Below are 20,152 nucleotides of genomic sequence, written 5' to 3'. Positions count from 1 at the left end.
AACATGTATTCCTCATTTAAAAAAGATTCATAATATAATGTCTCCACATCTTTCTTACTATCCTTTTGGCTACATGGAGTTGGAGTTTCTTTGAAAGATTAGCAACAGAGATTATAGATTTAGAAGTTATTCATCTAAAGATGATTACTGAATCCCTAAGAATAGGTGAACTTGATAAGGGAAGATTATAGGAGGAAAAGAAGGAAGGAAAGGATGATTACTGCTGAATGTTTATAATTTCCAGTGTCACAGGGAATAATTAAGAGGTGTCAGCAAAATATAAGAGAAAGAATGATAAGAGAAATGAAAGGTATATCTAAGTGTTAGAAAATAATACAGAAGTAAAGTTGTAGGAACTGGATTACAGTGGGTTAACAAATGAGTGAACACATTTCTGTTCTTAATTCTTACCGACAAGGAAGAATTAAACTTGAGTGGTTCTTGGCCAAAGAGAACTTCAGTCAACTTCAGATTCCTTATCCTGGCATTCAAGACTATTCATAATCTGAAATTCAGCGGCCAACGTTGATCTTCTAAAGTTCCTCAAACTATTGTCCTCAGGGTCCTCCAGCACAAACTCTGAGACCTCTGTGGTTTTTTTCCCCACCTCACTCTTTTCCCCATTGGAATCCTACCAAGGGCCCTGTTTAAGCCTCAACCTAATTCATGTTGTCTTCCCTAAATCCTATAGTGATCTCTTCTTTGTGTACCGCTGGTTTTGCTTTTAATTTGAACCTTCTTAAAATTTCTGCTTGTATCTTTTCTCTTCCCAATGAGACTGTAAGCATTTTAAGGGCAAGATCTGTGTTTCCTATTTACTGCTCAATTTGCTCAGTTACATTTTTAAAAGTGAGTAATACATTATCGCTAAGGTACCCATCAGAGGTAAAATGCTCTGGATCTTGAATGCTGCATAGTGCCATGTATGTAATAAATACTAAAAAAAAGTTTCATTAAATCAAAATGTGCTTGGTCGACCTGATTACAGTTAATTCTTGATAGTTTATAATCAAAGAAAGACTAATGTTTTCGCCAACATCTGTCCATATACTTTCTGTTATAAAAATACCTTGTATACGGAATACATACAAATGCTGTGTTGGTAGTTTTATGATAAAATTATAACTCCCTTATTTTATCATTACAGTCGTTTTCTTTCTAAACATACTGTTCACTTCACTGCAACATTGGTGCTCTGTGGAAGCCAGTATATAAAGTTGTTAAAACCATGGACCCTGTGGTTCAGTCCAGGTCCTGCAACTTATTAGCAGTATGAACTCAACCATGGCCCTAATCTCTCTGAGCTCCAGTTCCTTCATGCATAAAATGGGTAATAACTACCTTACTCCCTGGGTTGCTGAGAGTTAAAGGAGGTAATCCCTATAAATGTGGAGCACTGTGCCTGGCCCTTAGTAAGTGCCATCACTGTAATTACGGTTTTGTCTAATTTAACAATGCCACAAGAGAAAGTTCTCTGCAGTTTTTACATGTTAATTTTATGGGTGGTATTTCTGTTAACTTCTAAAACCATTTACACCCACTATTTTATGTGATATTTTGATCATAAAATAGTAGGTTCTTTTCATAGTCATGTAGAGTCCAATTTGCTAACGTCCTTGTGTTCCACTGCTTATAATTTCATAGCGACAAGGCTGGTTCAATCTGGAACAAAATATCCCTTCCATGGCTTTCTTTTATTATATGATGCAAGATGCTTGTATCACAAAATGAATTCAGGGTGCCTCTCCCTATATCTTTAGGACTCAAATCAGAGTTAATTACCAAGTAGAGAAAATTCATGAAATGAAAACTGATAGGCAGTATTCTCCAGGGGAAGATTCTAAAATATCCTTTTGTAAATGATGAGGTATCTTGTGCACCCTTTTACTACCTATGCCTATTCCCAGACTTCACTTAGAAAACATTATAAATTCATAACCTGACCACATTGTATCCTAAACACTGAAGGCAAGCCATATTGTGAGGGTTTCATTTTAACCACAGAGAAATTGTAACCAGCCCCAAACCACAGGACCAAGTAAGTAGTAGGTCCAGGAATAGAACTGAGAAGCCTCTGATTCCTCCTCACATCCTGTAACCACAAGGTTCTGCTGCTTTGGTACATAATAACAGATCATCTGGTGCTGCTGGACCACAGTACATGACACATCAGGAGCAAACCGTAGGACCCTGTCTGAAAGCACGCAGCCTTTACTTTCTGAAGGGCTGCTTAGAAGCCAGAGAGGTGGGGAAGGAGCCATGATGAGCACCAGGTGATTGTTGACTGATATTTGTGTTTGGGGTAAGCAGTTGCTACCATAGAGTTTGCCTCTCTGCTAAGGTTGTTTAAACAAAAACAAGGGAATGATTTATAGCCATGGAGATGCTTTTACCCATTCTTAATATTTGAGTTATTTTTAATCAAGATAGCTAAAGAGTGTCCTAGAATGGCATCGTGTCTATGAGAAGCGTAGGCATTTTATGTTCCTTTCAAGAACTGGCCCACTCCCCATTTTACTTTCAAAGTTTTGCTTCTTTGCCTTTAGTTGATTTCCAGAGCACTGACATGGTTGTGTTGAAGTACTTGTCCTGCTGTATTGTTGCTGGGCGGGGAAGAAATTTGCCAGCCTCCTCACTGTGTCATGCTGGAAGTATAGCTTACTTATCCTTATTATTTTATATGGATACAAATTACTTGTGTTTACTTATATTTTGTTTTGTTATATCAAGATGTTTTTTTTTCTGGGATTATTTCCTTTCTCTCTGAAATACACCCATTAGTAAAAGTCCTTTAGTAAAAGTCTTGGCTTTTATTTATCTAAAGGCGACTTTGTTTCAACCGTACTCTTGAAGAATAGCTTTGCTAGATATACTATTCTTGAATGATATTTATTTTCTCTTAGGCTTTGGAGGGTATTATTTCACTGTTTATGGCTTCTATCGTTACTATTAAGTAATAGAAAATATCTAGTGATTATGGAGTACTTAGTGCCAATCTTTACACATTGAACATTGGCACTTATCGCTTCATTTAATCCTGATAATATACTTATGATAATATGCCATTGTTATTCTTATTTATTCTGAGGGAGAAACAGGCACAGTGACAGAATTTCATCCCAGGATCTCTGACTCTAGAGCCCATGTTTGTTTTGTTTTGTTTTTTAATTGAGGTGTAGTTGACATATAACATTATTTTAGTTTCAGGTGTACAACATAATGATTCAGTATTTGTATACATTGCAAAATGATCACCACAGTAAGTCTAGTTAACATCCATCACCATACATAGTTACAAAAAAGTTTTTATCTTTCAAGATCTACTCCCTTAGCAACTTTCAAATATGTAATACAATATTATTAACTACAGTTACCATGCTGTACATTATATTCCCAGGACTTATTTACTTTACACCGTGACGTTTGTAGCCTTTGATCACCTTCACCCATTTCCCCCCCCCCCCCCCCCCCCCCCTTCTCTGGCAGCCACCAAAAAGTTCTCTGTATCTATGAACTTTTTTTTTTCTTCTTGTTTGTTTGTTTTTAGATTCCATATATACGTGAGAGCATGCGGTATTTGTCTTTCTCTGTCTTATTTCACTTAGCATAATGCCCTCAAGGTCCTTCCATGTTGTTATAAGTGGCAAGATTTCATTTATTTTTTATGCCCAAATAATATTCCATTGTGTATATATGCCATATTTTCTTTATCCATTCATCCATTGATGGACACTTAGGTTGTTTCCATTTCTTGGCTATTGTAAGTGATGCTGCAGTGAACGTGGGGGTGCAGATATTTTTTTGAATTAATATTTTCATTTTCTTCCAAGAAATACCCAGAAGTGGAGTTGCTGGATCATACAGTAGTTCTATTTTTAATTTTTTTTGAGGAACCTCCATACTGTTCTCCATAGTGGCTGCACCAATTTACATTCCCACCAACAGTGCAAGAGGGTTCCTTGCCAACACTTGTTATTTTTATCTTTTTGATAAGAACCATTCTAACAGATATGAGGTGATATCTCATTGTGGTCTTGATTTGCATTTCTGTTGATTAGCGATGATTAGTGATGTTGAGCATCTTTTCATGTACCTATTGGCCATCTGTATGCCTTCTTTGAAAAGTGTCTGTTCAGATCTGCCCATTTTTTAGTTGGAGGGTTTTGGGTTTTTACTGTTGAGTAGAGTCTATGTTTTTAAACTGCTAACACAGCCAAGCAAATACTGAAAAAAGAAGAATGAGAGATGACTAATATTACTAAATATTAAAGTCACTTAAAAACTATAGTAGTTAAAATAGAGGCATTTTTCAGTGGATAGAGGGATTAGTAGGTTAATCATTACTATTATAGGCTATCATTACCGAGCAGTACCAACATGCTGTGCCTGTTTTCTCATCTATAAGATGAGGATAATAACAGTGCCTGCCTCATAGAGTGCTTGTGAAGAATAAGTGAGTGTACACACACACACACACGTGTGTACACACATATTATTAAAGGTGAAAAGATATTTGTTGTCGTTAGCCATAGTAGAATAAAAGAGAAAAGCACAGAAAACTGACTCTACTATGTATGAGAAGATAGTATCTGATTACAGGTGATGAGGGGAAAAGATAGGCTATTAAGTAGATGGTGCTGGTAGAGTTGAGCGAATTATATAGAAGTCAGACATTTTTATCTATATTAAAAAAAAATCTACATCTAAACCGTGAAAAATAATACCAGCTGTAGAGGTTAATCATTTTCTATATCCATGATATCACTAGAGGAAGTTTTTGATTAATAGTTAAACGTGTGTGGAGAAGATTGTAATAAGCATGCCATCAAGGGCAGAAGCTATAAGTAAGAAGATGGAAAGATCTGAGTACATAAAAATTTAGAATTCCTTTTGTAAAAACAAACAGGAATGCTGTGTAAATGATTAATGACACAGTATGCTAGAGTAGGGAGGCCCCATGTACCATGTATAACAGGAAGTTAATATTCTTAATATGTGAAGAACTCTTATGAAATAATAAAGAAAAGACCGTAAAAATAGAAAAACAAACCAAAGACCATATAATCTTCCAGGAAGAATTACAAATGACCAATGGACATAGAAAAAGATGCTAAGGTTCATGAGTAATCAAAAAAAAAAAAGAAACAAAAATTCAGGAAACAGTCTTCACCTTGAATTTTACAGTGATTTAAAAAGATAGACCTTCAGGGACATAATAATAATATGTAAATAACTGCAATGGAAGAAAAACAGATGATTTACAAAGTATTTTGTTGGATCAGAAGAAAGAGACCTCATCTACATTGTGATATCAGAATGTGGTAGTGTGAGACTGTCTTTGAAGTATAGGCATAATATTAACAAGAAGTGAAAAGTGAGGGAAAGTTTGTCAGCCTTTCTTTTGAGAGGTTTGGCAGTAGGTGGAAAGAGAGATAAGTAACCATAGCTTTGGCTTTGTCATGGTCAAGAGACATGGTTTTAAAATCAGGGAGTCCTGAGGCTCCTTGGAGACAGGAAGGAACCAGTAGAGAAGGAGAAATTGAAGCTGTTAGTGTAGAGAGGTAGAGTTGAGGCAGTAAGGTCTGTAGAGAGATTAGAAACAAGGAAGCAAGTATACATCTCGGAGGTGGAAGAAGAGAAGAAGTAAAAGCACACATATTTTTAAATGTGGGGGAGCTGAGAAAGTGAAGATTGTTCACTCTGCATGGCATTCATCTCAGTGAAGTAGTGGCTGGTAAGAGATGGAATGCTTGTGGGACAAGGGGAGTAAAAAATGGTTTGCAGAAGCTGCTCTGGGATCATGCTATGGATCAGTAAGCAATAGAAAACAAATATTGCAGGACTTGATTGAGGTCCTAGCTGAGACTCCATAGCACGGACTCGTGTGCTATCTAAGTGGAATGAGGGAGAGCAAGGGGCCAGGGGCTGCTAGTGTTGCTGAAAACTCAGCGTCTGTGCACCAGTGGCGAATCGAATCTCAGAGACAGAGTTTTGGGTGAAGGAGGAAAGAATAGCTTTATTGCTTTGCCAGTCAAAGGGGGACACAGAGGGCTCATGACCCTCAAAAACTATGTGTCCCAACCTAGGAGGATTTGGTGAGGAGTTTTACAGCAGTGGTTCAAGGGCTGGGTTGCTGATAAGGATCAGAGTGTGTGCAGGTCCTGCACTCCTTTAATCTGGTCTCATGTCGTCTCTTGATGAGCTTCTCTGGTTCCTTTCATCTGGCCTCAGATGGTCTTCTCTGGAATGAAGGATGCTAACATCTTCCGTTTTGTTGGGGGTTTTAGTTCTGTAAAGAGTTTAAAGATATTGTTACCTGTATGCCTTGAGGTGGAACCAGGACCTGCCCCAAGGCTGCACTACTGTTTCTTGACTGCTCCTCTCTTGTCTCTGCCTCCCCTCCCTTCCCTGATTAGCAACTGTTTGGACCTTGCCCTTTGGAACTCAGGGAAGTTCATGGAGGCTGACGGCTATCCCGTACAAGAATAGGGAGGACAGAATCGGGGGACAGAAAGTTCTTCTATGCCCAGAAGCCCCACAGGGTCCTGCTCCGTTTCACTAGGGGGATGGCCAGTGCATGGCTGGAGTAACTGTCTTCAGCATACAGAGGTGAAGCTAGGAAGAATGAACTCGGAGGAAAGGAAGGACCAAATGAAGAGTGGGTAGTGTGCTGGGGAAGGAGTTGGTGGAAGAGAGGGAAGACAGGACTAGGGGCAGAGAAGGAGAGTATTAGAGAATTTAAGATATTGGCAGTAGAACTTTTAGACCATTAACTTCTTATTCATATTTTATTAGTCTTTTTGCTCATACGGGAATTTTCTAATGCTGCTTGTTTGAATTAAAATATTACTTCTTTTAAAGGCCTAAAGGACTACTATAGAAAGTCTTCTGAACAAATAATTAACATTTCCAAAATGACTCTGATAGAAAAGAAAAGAGGAAAGTATACGGGAAAGAATTTTGAAGTGCTGGTGGAAAACCTAGCAGTTTCTTAGGAATTTGTTTTCTTAGGTAACTGTAGAAAATATTTTCAAAGGAGGGGCAAATAAATATGAATAAAAATTATAAGAATAACTGTGATTTACATGATTTTAATTCCTGTTTGTATTTGGGAATTCAACCAAAAGAGAAAAATGTGTTAACGTCTTATAGTACTAAATGAGTTTTTTGAAAAATCTTGGTTTGCCTAGGCTAACCTTTTTACCTCTGTTAATAGAAACTATTGGTATTGAAAACGTCTATAACCTACTTAGTGACAACTCTTTAAAAAGTAACATGAAACGAACTTGATTTTGTTTCTTGCCAAATAAAAGAGAAATTCTAGGATAAAAGTTATGTCTATTTAAATAATAGAAAGATTATACTTTTTTTGAACTAGTATGAAAAACACAAAACACTAGAACTTCTGGAATTTGGGCAAATAAAGGGAAATACCTACTCTGATGCAACTCATTCGAAGCAACTGACAGTCATAGTGTTCGGCAGTACAGATTATTAACCGAACCAATTATTCTTTTTGAATGAAATAAATTTTCGCTTACATATTATATTCACTTGATCTTCTCTCTACTGACGTAGTACTGTCTGAAAGAGTTTTCAGTCTCTCAGGAAGCTTTTGATCTAGTTGATGAGACATCTACATGCTAGTAGTTTTAGACCCCTCGTAACTGGTATAGAAAATATTTGCCGATTCAAGAGTGACGGTGATTTGCAATGGCAGTGCATTAATAAAGACATGGGAAGGAGACGGACATGGCGTGTTTGAGAGAGGAGAGAAGTGGTTCAGTGGGGAAGGGACTCACCCTGCAATATAGGGAGAGAGAAGGCAGTTGAAAAGATAAAATGTGATTGTAGATCCCTGAGTTTAAGGAATTTGAGCATCATCATCAGAGCAATCCACTCTGTGAATTTTGAGCAAGGGAGTAGCTGGCAGAAGTTGTTGTTTTACAAAACTTTGGTGGCTCTATGTCGTATGTTTGAGGGAGACAAAGGAGAAGCAGAGACCAAGTAGACTTTTTGCAGTCCTAGCAGGAGCAAGACTAATTTCTTTGGCTGTGATAATATTTAAATAGTAGAAATGATAGAAAATGGTAATTAACTGAATATGGTGGGTTAAAAAGGAAATAGTAAAATAATAGCTTCAGTCTTTGGGTCTCTGAGACATGGAAATGTATGCTTCCCTCATAGAAAAACAGTTGTTGAAATTGAGTCAAGAGCCTACTTGACTTTGGAAATGTTCTGTGAAGATGATTGAGTTTCAGTAAGCAATTTAGGTTGGAAATACAGAATGGATAATCTATAAGAAGGTGTTGGTTTAAGTCTTGAGGAGGCGGACTTCACCAGGAAGAGGTAGGGCCGTCATAAATGTTAACCAAACCTGCGCTTAGCAGCTTTCTATTAACTGTTGGTTTGCAACAAAACATAACCCCTAAAGACTAGTCAGTCTTTTCACTAGTTTATTATTCTGATTAAATTTTACAAAACTTTTCTGTTATAGAGCTCCTTATTTTTAGTTTTAGAACTCAGCGTTGTTCAAAGGTATATACTTAAAGGTATATATAATAACCTACAGGATAACAGAAAGGAATCAATCATAAACTTAAAGCTTAGCTTCAACATCAGGCTCTACCACATCATCAGGCAGACTTGAGTGTGCAGATCTCCCCTCCCCAGCTTACCTGGTGCCCAAGGCTATCCTCATCTATAAAATTGCACCCTGAGATTAAATGAGAAAATATCTATAAATTACATTCATCCAACAAATATTTGCTGAGCACTTATGGGTATTATGGAAATGTAATGAGTTTAATTTTGGACTTTTCAACTTGAGGTACGTTCACGTGAAATTATCCAGCTGGTCATGAGATTTACAAGTCTGGAGTTCACAGGAGTAGAGTAGAAACATACCTTTGGGAGTCACTGTATATAATTGGTGATTAAAACTATGATAGGATTGAGATTCTGTCAGGATGGACGGACGCGCGTGCGCACACACACACACACACATACACCATGTAGTAGACCAAGGACAGAGTCATGGGAAACACCAATGTTTAAGTGCTAAGAACTCCCTAAGGGAGAAAGAAGAAGAAATGATCAGTAGTTTCGGAGAAGGCACAGAAAAGTGTGATATCACAGAAGCCTAGGGAATAGAGTTTCAAGGAAAAAAGGTAAACAGAATTAGTGGCAATGCAGCAAAGAGCCCTGGTAAATTAGGGATGGGAAACAGTGTCTCTTGGATTTTTTAGTTCGGAAACATTCTAATTTTAGAGCAGCAATTTTAGCAGAGTCGTGAGGACAGAAGGTAAATGACAGGGGATGGAGAAATAATGTAAACTGTAAACTAATATTTCATATACCTTAAATGGAAAGGATAGGAAAAACATGGGGTTGAGGAAAGAACTTTTTCCCTCTAATGAGAAGCTCCAAGTCAGTTATCAAAAAAGAGGAAGGAACTTGTCCAGAAGAAGGAGTTGTAAATAGGAGAGAGGGAGCTAATTAAGAAGGAAGTGTTGGGAACGTGGGCAGCAGCGGTGAGTTACCTTAAACAGGAAGAGGAACGCCTTGTTGACTGATGCCTGCAGGGTAGCGCTAAAGATAGAAATGAGAGATGGGAGATGGGAGATGCGGTGGGAGGAGAATAGTTGAGGGAGATCACACATTATGCCCTCACTATGCCAGGAAGTAGGAGACAGGTGAAGAGGTCAAGATTTAAAAGGATTGGCGAAGATTAGGAATAGCCTTTGGGTGCAATAGCAGTGGAAGCTGACCAAAGACAAAGAAAAGGAATCATAAATACGGCAGCAGTGGGAGTCTAGCCGAGGTTGGAGACCATACATCTCTAAATCACCTAGCAAAGATGGCCATGGCTATAAGGCTTTCTCTGGTAACTCTCAGATACTTGGGGTATCAATGGTGTTAATTTCCCTTGTCTTGGATGTACAGGCCATAGATGATCATAAGAATAAAGGGTCAAACCAGTAAGTTAATTTCAGGAATAAAAATCTGTGCTGTATACTTCAAAGCTCAAAGCTTTTCAGTGTTTGGTTATGGCTATAGAACAAACATCAGAATCCTAGGCTAGAATTTTTAAGGTTTCCAACATAAAATTCTGACCTTGTCTTTCACTACACCCTTACATGTACCAAACACGACATTTTGGCCAAATGGGGCTTCTTGCTGTTTTTTGAATGATTTTTTTTACTCTCCTAACTTTCACTTCAGTTACTTTGCTTCTGCTGTTTACTCAGCTTGTAGAACCTTACATCTCTACTTTTGAAATCATGACGTGATTAAAAGTTCATTTCTTACCTGGTTTGTAACCCCAGTTAGGAGTGATACGTGGCTTCTCAACATGTTGTCCCTTGTTTGTACCACTTTCATATTACTTTTCATGCACTTTTCATTTATTTCAAAATAATTTCTACTAACTTTTAAATTACTTGACTGCAGGGTACCATATTTTTGTCATCTTTGTAGTATTTCACAGTGCCAATGCAATGCTTTTTCCTGTAGTAAGCATGTAGTAAATATTTACTGAACAGACATTGTATTATATATTTATACTAAGTAGCAAGATAGGACCTTTAAAAGAAAATAATGTTTTGCCTTTTCTGTAGTCTAATTTTCAAGGTTTATTTTTAAATGTTATTTCATTAACCTCTTCTAATGTGAATATTTTGTCCCATAGGTATGGCATGAATTGCCTTATTCAGTTTGAAGATTTTGCCAATATAAATGCATTTCGGCTCCTGAAAAAGTATCAAAACCAGTACTGCACATTCAATGATGATATTCAAGGTAATCAGATTTTCACTGCATGTAGATCAAGACCAACATGTCCTGATATTAGTTTGTAATTTTATAATGATTCAAATTCAGTAAATTTGCACTGGATACCGATTAAATGCCAGGGATTATGCTTGATGATTTCACACATTATTTCTCATTTAATTTTACGTATTTGAGAAAAGTACTCTGTGACTTTAGAATGTACCATATTATGTGTGAGCTAGAGAACAGGTGCCCTAAAATCTGATAAAATCCCCAGTGATCATGGCTAAACAAAGAATAAAATGTATGAAAATATATTATTCATTGTTTAAAATGAAGACTGTATATTTTTCTCTCTTCAGCCTTCATCTCAGTCAGTTTTCTAAGCTTAGAGATCAGTCACAGTTTCTGAGCTTTACCCCAGCAGAAGCTGCCTTTGTATACAGTGTGTACCGCGGTTTCCTGTTTGTCTTTGATTGATTGTAGATGCTTGGCTACCTGCTTTTGTCTAAGTTACTTGTTTTGTTTCTCACTAAGCCTTTTTTTGCAGCTCTCTCTAGATCCACACCACCCCACCCACCAACCCACCTCCCCACATCCGAAACCTTCCAATGAGAATCTTACTCTTCCTGTTCCATGAAGGGCAGGTAGAATAAAAGCGCAGGCAGAGATCTAAAGGAGGAAGACCATAGTAAGTTCTGGCAACCTGAAAGAAGATCACAAATGGCTTCCATTTCACTCATCGCAGTTAACATTTTTCAGTGTTGACCTTACTTGGATTCTCAGCAGCATTTAACATTGTAGACCCCACTGTCTTCCTTGAAATACTCTCTTCCGTCAACTTTCGTGTCACATGCCCCTGCTGACTTGCTTCCTACCTCTTTGAACTTTCACCCTTTTTTTTTTCCGGGTTCGTCCCTCTCTGACTAGCTATTAAATGCCAGAACACTGCAACACTCAGTACCAGGGTCTTTTCTCTTTGTTCTATTATATCTTAGGTATATACTGCAAGGCCACCATCCCACTAGCAGATTTATATATTTAGCCCAGACTTCTTTGAATTCCGGGTCCATATACCCATCTGGTTATTTAAAATTTCCTCTGGGTTGTCTCAAAGTTGTCTCATACTCAACCTCCCCACCATCAAACTCTTATTTCCCCACCAACCTCAGCCTTCTTCGTGTGTTCTCCTTCTCTGTGAATTCCTGATGTCTCTCTCTTCTTCATCTCTCCCTGCCAAATACACTCCATCACTCATCCTCCTGATTTTCTGTTGTAAAAGTCTGTCTCTTCCACAGATTCCTCTCCATTAACCTAAGGTAAGTTACCATCATCTCTCCTAAATAATGGGCATTTTCTAAGAAATCTGTCCACATTTACTGTTGCTTCCCCTTCTTATGTGTTCTCTCCGTAGTATGACTGCAGTTTGCCAGATGTAGACCTAGGAGCTGAGAATTTTGTGACAAGCCAAAGTTTTCTTTTTGCCATAGATATCTAGTCATATCATCCGTTCCATAAAATACTTGAATGGTTTTCCATTGCACTTAAGATGAAAGTCATAAATATGGTCCAAAATGCATGGTCTGATCCCTACCTGTCTCTCCAACCTCATTTTTTTTTTGCCATTCTAGCCATCACCGTCTTTTTCAGGTCCAAACATAAGCCAGACTTCTTCCTGTCACAGGGTCTATTCAAATGCTGATCCATCCTCCTAGAATACTCTTCCCTCCCCTCTTCAAATCTCTTCTCAGTCATGACATTCCTCAGGAGGATCTTCCGGATCCTTGTGCTAAGTCAAATCTACCTATCATAGGCTTGCATAGCCCTACTTATTTTTCCCTTGTTGAACTTATCACAGAAACAGTTCTATATATTTATATAATTAAAAAAATTAATATCTCCCTCCCCACTAAACTTTAAGCTCTGTGAAGGACAAGAATATGTCTGTTTTGTTCATCACCTTGTCATTAATACAGTGCCCAGCCCATAGAAGGTACATAATGTTAGTGGAATGAATGACTGTAACACGTCCAAAGCAGGAGTGAGCAAACTACAGCCTATGGGCCAAATCCAGCCCACTGTCTGTTTTTGTAAAGTTTTCTTGCCACACAGCCATGCCCATTTGTTTATGTATTATTTATGATTGCTTTTGTAAGTCTGGGGCAGACATCACGTGACCGCAAACCCTAAAATACTTACTATCTGGCCACGTACAGAAAGAGTTTGCCAACCTCTGGTCTAAAAAGAGTTGGTGAGGGTCGAACTAAGGAATTAGGTTGGCTAAGGTAGGCGTACATTTTAGAGCGATCCCTTTCACTGTTTTCAGTGTAGAGACTGGATTCATTGGGAGCAAACCTAAAGGCTGTTGCTGTAGTCCAAGTTCGTGGTGATGGTGCCTGGTTCTGGGAAAATGCCAGTCAAGATTAAGAAATAGATGAGTAGTTGTTGATGATGAGGATAGAGCCTAGGTGTTTGCCTTGAAGAACTGGTAGAATGGGAAGGCAGTAACTGAGAATGAGAAAATGAGAGCCATTATAACATATAGATGTTAAGAACTCTGGGGTCAGACTGACTTGCTTTGCTCCTTCCTCATTGGCTGTGGACTTTGATCAATTGACTTCACCTCTCTGAGTTTTAATTTCTCATCTATGGCAGGAAGTTATATAATAGCTTCTATTTTTTTCTTTGGAAATGAGAGGATTAGAAGTTTGATGAGGGTAAAGGGAATTTGAAAGAACTGCTGTAGAGGACTAGAGAGCCATCTGACCATGAAACACAAAAGGATTCAGTAGTGGGTGCTGAGGGTCCACTGAAGTTGAACACCACAAACATACCATGACCCCAGGCTGAGCAGCTTGAGTGCAAGAGCTTAGGAGTAGGCAAGGCCAGGATGGTCAGTTGGGTTTATCTATGCTGGGTATTTTACGTATTTGTGCAGAGAAAGGACAGCGGGATAAGAGTTAAGGTTAAAGTATGACCATAGCACTAAGTTGGATAGAGAAGGAAGTGAAGATATAAGGGTGGGTAGATAGGGCCAAAGGGCTAGATTCCCATGAAATTAAACAATAGGTATAATGGGGATAATTGAGTAAAGAACTGGAAAGGTAGGAGATTGCGACCATGATGAGTGAGGTATTCTAATGTAGTTCTTCCAAGAAGGATTAGTTCTGAGAGATGAACCAAGATGAAACTTAGGAGGAATGTAGCCAAAGTGGAGTAAGATGAATGCCATTGGAAATGAGGTGGTCAAAGAAAAGTTTACATGTAAAATGAGGATGATAATATTTCTCTCGTAGAGTTTATATTGTGGACCAAAATAGTTATTTGTGAAAGTACTCTGTCAACTGAAATATACTTTATAATTTTTAAAATTGACTATGCTTAAGTTCTTTAGTATAACATAGCTATGTAAATATAGTGTATTTAAAGATAATGAGTCTCTTTTTACGTTTTGAGGCACACTAACGTAATTGGTCTACTCTTTCTTTTCCTAAAATCCTTTGTGATGTTAATTACATTATTACTTTATTGCCATCTTCATGACAAAGATCCTTATGTTATTTCAACTTCATTTTCTTCTTTTTGTATTCATTTTTTTGAGTGTTTATAAGAAGTGAATATGTGGAGGATTTCAGAAAGGAAATGAAGACAGTCTAATTTTAACGTGCTATAACCCTAACTTGAAGATATAATATATAATGATAGAGTGCCTTTGATGCTACAGACATAGGCTTTGTAGATCAGTGTCTATAAGTCACTTATCAGTTCATTTTGTAGTAGTCTCTAAAGTAGCCACCAGTTAACTGTTGAACAAAACTGCCCTGTCCTTTCTTTAATAGTCTATATCTTTTGATTTTGTGGGTCTCACAGAAATGTCTGTATAGACGTTAAAGACTGGTATTGCACAGTTTTGAATCATTTTACAGAATAAATAGGTATCAGAGTTCAGTTTAGGGAAAAGAACGCTAAATCCAAATCATCAAACAAAATGAGCAATTAGGAATTAGGGTCAGCATTTCTGTCAACTGTGGCCAAGAATTTAGGGGTCAAGGCTTGGGCTGCATCAGCATTAAAGTCAGGAGCACAGGAAATCTGAGGCAGATGCCAGGCCAAGCCAAGAGCACTGCATGTGGAGCTGCCCTGAGAATCCACAGCGGAACATTTCCCCCAGCAGATCACCCCTATGGAGCATTAAATAACTAGTTTTCACCTCAACTAATCTGCCTAAAGTATAATCTGCACACACACAGTCTACATATTTCCACATTTTAGGGTCCTACTGCCTTAGCCAACAGAAAGTTACGTTTGAGAAAAATGGGTCTAATCTCTGACTAGACAAAACTTGTGGCAAGTTATTGGGGTTCTGACTAGAACTGACCAAACTGTTTTGTGCTTTCTCCATACCAAAATAGTGTCCTTAGTGACACATCTTCCCCATATGTTTCTATTTTACCTTTTTAACCTTATGTTTTTACTATTTTGCCCACAGATGTCATACTTTCCTCACTGTGGGCATAGAAATTGCATTCTAGTGCCAACAAAAATAATTACATAACTATTACAGCCTTACCATGTAAATAAATGCTTTTACACTGGGCCTTTGGGGGAACTTTCTTTCTTCCTTTTTTTTTTTTTAACAGATGTGTTATTTAAATTTATTAGCATTTTATGAAAAGTATTTGATTTTTAAAAATACTTAAATTCTACTATATTAATGATCTAAAATAATCTTAAATGATAGAGATTTTGGTTCAAAATTTATTTAGACCTTAATGCATTCTAATTATAAATTATTGCTAACTAGAAGAAGTGTGCAAATTAGCTATTAAGAAATGGAAATTACGGGACTTCCCTGGCAGTCCAGTGGTTAAGACTTCACCTTCCAATGCAGGGGGTGCGGGTTCGATCCCACATGCCTCGCGACCAAAAACCCAAAACATAAAACAGAAGCAATATTGTAACAAATGCAATAAAGACTTTAAAAATGGTCCACATTAAAAAAAAAAAGAATTTTAAGAAAAAGAAAACAGAAATGGAGATTTAATAATATAATCTGGAGACCATCAGAATTCAGCAAATTCAGATCAAAAGAATAAGGTCTCATCCTTTGGTCTTCAAAATCAGCTGCAGGGCTTCCCTGGTGGCGCAGTGGTTGAGAGTCCGCCTGCTGATGCAGGGGACACGGGTTCGTGCCCCGGTCCGGGAGGATCCCACATGCCGCGCAGCGGCTGGGCCCGTGAGCCATGGCTGCTGAGCCTGCGCGTCCGGAGCCTGTGCTCCGCAGTGGGAGAGGCCACAACAGTGAGAGGCCCGCGTACCGCAAAAAAAAAAAAAAAAAAAAAAATCAGCTGCAAAAAGGGATTTTTCTTCCCATAATACCCTCTCTGGAATAGCTATTCTCTAACTTGGCATTCTAAGTAATTTACATAGAAATTTTTGCCATAATGAAACTAGCTTGTTAGGATTTTTAAAAATAAGGTAAATGTAGCCTAATCTTATACCAAATGCTTTGATAATTGAAAAGATCAAAGTCAGACATGGTAGAACAGACATTTCACAAATGAAGGAATACCATTGGCCTGAAAACATGTTTTAAAGTTTAACCACACCAAGTTTTAAAAAGCGTATTAAACAGCAGATGACAAACTCATTTTCTGTATCAAGCTGTCAAAGATTTTTATTGTAATCCCAACTGTTAATGATGCTTTAGGAAAATGAACACTCTTGTACATTGATGTTGGGAATATAAATTGGTACAACTCTTGGGGTGGCAGTACATGTCACAGATCTTAATATTATGCAGATCTTTGATCCAAGAATTCTGTTTTTAGAAATTTATCCTCTGCAGACGAAGGTGTGCAAAACAAATATACAAGGATATTTAGCTAGTTAGTTTAAATATTTGTTTATTTTCAAAATGAGATGTAATTGACATATAACACTGTATTAATTTTAGGTGTACAGCTTAATGGTTTGATACACGTATGTATTGCTAAATGATCACCACAATAAGTTAACATCCATCACCACGCATAGTTACAAGTTCTTTTTTTCTTGTGATAAGAACTTTGAAGATCTACTCTTGTGCCAACTTTCAATGTACAATATAGTATTATTAACTTAGTCACCATGCTGTACATTACACCCCCAGAACTTATTTATCTTCTAACTGGAAGTCTGTGCCTTTTGACTCCCTGTACCCATTTTGTACAACTGCCACCAGTCTGTTCCCTGTATCTATGTGTTTGTTTTTTGTTTTAGATTCCACATATAAGGGAGGTAGAGTATTTGTCTTTCTCTGTCTGACTTGTTTCACTTAGCATAATGCCCTCACGGTTCATCCCTGTTGTCACAAAAGACCGAATTTCTTACCTTTTAGTGGTTGAATAATATTCATATATATATCTACTTCACATTTTCTTTACCCGTTCATTTGTCATTGGACACTTGAGTTGTTTCCACGTCTTGGCAATTGTAAATAATGCTACAGTGAACATAGGGGTGCATGTATCTTTTCAAGATGGTGATTTCGTTTCCTGCAGAGAAATACGCAGAAGTGGAATTGCTGGGTCACATAGTAATTCTAGTTTTAATTTTTTGAGGAACCTCCATACTGTTTTCCATAGAGGCTGCACCAATTTACATTCCCACCAACAGTGCACCAGGGTTCTTTTTTTTCTACATCCTTGACAACATGTGTTATTTTTTGTCTTTTTTTTTTTAATACCAGAAATTAAGTTTATTCAGGAAGAGCAGAGGAATTGCAATTTGGGAGATGCATCCTGTAGCAAATTACAGGAGGGTCCCTTGTCTTTTTGATAATAGCCATTCAAACAGGTGTGAGGTAATATCCCATTCTGGTTTTGAATGGCATTCCCCTGATGGTTAGTGAGGTCTTGCCCATTTGTATGTCTTCTCTGGAAAAATGTCTATTCAGATAAAGATATTTATTGTGATGTTATGTTTAATGGCAAAAATCAGAAAGCCTCTAAATACCCAAAGATACAGGTTTGGTTAAATAAATTATCACAGGTTCATCCTATAGGATATTATAACTATACAAAATAATATTTTAAAATATATTATTGATATGGTAAGATAGTCACAAAATATTTTTAGGTGATAAAAATATGTTAAATAAGTATGTTAAAATAATAAGCATGGCATGAGATTTTTTAAAATTAATTTTTATTGGAATATAGTTGATTAACAATGTTGGGTTAGTTTCAGATGTACAGCAAAATGAATCAGTTATACATATACATATATCCACTCTTTTTTAGATTCTATTCCCATGAAATATTTTTCTATAAAGTTTTCTTGAATTTGCATATATCAGGTAGAGAAAGAACTTGTAAGAATGTACATCAGAATGTTGAAAACTACGGTACCTAGACAATGGGATTATAGGTGACATATTTATTATTATATTATTTATTATTCCTGCCAGTGTCAACTTTCTGCCAGTATTCTTCAAGCCAAGTAGGGAAAGAATAAACTTTCATTTAGTCTTCTTATTTTGAGTATGGTACCGTTGCACCATTATCCCTGGAACCTTACAATTATGTCTGGTGCCTTACAGTCCGGAGACCCTCTTTAGAAAATAAACCTCTAGGGGCTTCCCTGGTGGCGCAGTGGTTGAGAGTCCGCCTGCTGATGCAGGGGACACGGGTTCGTGCCCCGGTCCGGGAATATCCCACATGCCGCGGAGCGGCTGGGCCCATGAGCCATGGCCGCTGAGCCTGCGCGTCCGGAGCCTGTGCTCCGCAACGTGAGAGGCCCGCGTACAGTAAAAAAAAAAAAAAAAGAAAAGAAACCTCTAGTTTCTTTCTAAACCTCCAGGGTGTGGGAGAGTCAACTGTGTGCCGACAGGAGTTGTCTGGGTTCAGACAACTTCTTAACAGATTTTTGAGCAGCTTCCTGTGTGTATCCTCTCTTTTATCCCCACTTCCAGAGGTACTTGGTGCCTCCTACACTCAGGCCCTCAGGACCGGGGTAGGTACCCTGGACCTCTCACATTCACCCCTCAGGACCGGGGTAGGTGCCCTAAACGCCTCAGTCTGTGCTTAAACACATTTATTCATCCTCCTTCTGCCTCTAGTTCTCGTTCTTCACCTGATCTATTTATCTAGTAAAGCACTGTAATAATTGGATTATACATAAGTCTTCTCTACTAGTTTTATATAGTAAGTCTAATCAGATTTAATAAATGAATTGCATTAGTAGAAGTGATTCTTTGATAAAAGGTAAGACTGATATTTAATAACCACAGCAAAGGGACAGCATAAATGGTGACTTAATGTTAAAGTTGTAATGTACACAAAGACAATAGAAGTTTCTACACTTTTTAAGATTGACCCTTTAGTATCTCGCTAACAATGTTAAATGTTAAGTACTCTTTAAAAGTGATAGTACAAAAATAAACTTTAACCTGTCTTTGATTTCCTAAAAGTTTAGTTTTCAATCTCAAAGCAGAAGTTACTTTGGAACAATTTAATGTGGAGACTCACATTTTTATGTAATATCAACTTGCTACATTTACTCCCTTGATTGCAATGAAATTTAAATCAAGGCAGTATCAGGTGGTAGGACCAGGTTATGTAGAAGAATCATGTTCAAGTTCACCTTTTGGTAGTGCTAAATATTTCTAATTTTGTTAATTCTGTAAAGAGAAGTTTAGATGTTTCATTATGTCCTCAGGAAATATTATAAAATATATTTTAAAAATTTATTTATTTTATTTATTTATTTTTGGCTGCGTTGGGTCTTCGTTGCTGTGCGCAGGTTTTCTCTAGTTGCGGCGAGTGGGGGCTTCTCTTGTTGCGGAGCACGGGCTCTAGGCGCGCATGCTTCAGTAGTTGGGGTACGTGGGCTCTAGAGAGCAAGCTCAGTAGTTGTGGCACATGGGCTTAGTTGCTCCGCGGCACGTGGGATCTTCCCGGACCAGGGCTCGAACCCATGTCTCCTGCGTTGGCAGGTGGATTCTTAACCGCTGCATCACCAGGGAATCCCCATAAAATATACTTTTAAATATAAGGCTCTGATATCCAGTGTAGTTAAGAGACTTATTTTGCCTTATTTGGGGTAATATGTCTGAACTTAAAACATTTTGAGTTTTAGTGCAGAATGATGTAGCATAACCATATAAAAATATCACACATTATAGCAAGTATCTTTTGGAATATTTTATTCTGTCTATCCTTAAATGCCCAATTCTATTTAAAAATCAGAACAATAGTATAGACAGTGATTGTTGATGATACTTCAACTTTGACTCTTCAGCTGGTTAAATCTTGGGGTGCTGGTAGACTCTGTAGAGACCCTTCAAGTTACAGAATCTCAGAGTTGGAAGGGAGCTTAGAGTCCCTTAAATCCAAAC

At 37.7% G+C, this 20,152-nt stretch overlaps 1 protein-coding gene across 1 annotated transcript in view; it reads left to right on the top strand.

Moving 5' to 3' along the window:
* Positions 1-20,152, top strand: part of ME1 (malic enzyme 1) — a 189,657-nt gene that overhangs the window by 134,475 nt on the left and 35,030 nt on the right. The window contains exon 7 of the mRNA XM_029223996.1: positions 10,691-10,800. Coding sequence (XP_029079829.1) covers positions 10,691-10,800 — 110 coding nt within the window. The remainder of the gene's footprint in view (positions 1-10,690; positions 10,801-20,152) is intronic.

This window comes from Monodon monoceros, unplaced genomic scaffold, assembly GCF_005190385.1.
Source record: "Monodon monoceros isolate NGI ecotype Baffin Bay Population unplaced genomic scaffold, NGI_Narwhal_1 Super_Scaffold_15, whole genome shotgun sequence".
In the NCBI taxonomy this organism is placed as follows: Eukaryota; Metazoa; Chordata; class Mammalia; order Artiodactyla; family Monodontidae; genus Monodon; species Monodon monoceros.
This window is presented reverse-complemented; position numbering and strand designations above follow the sequence as displayed.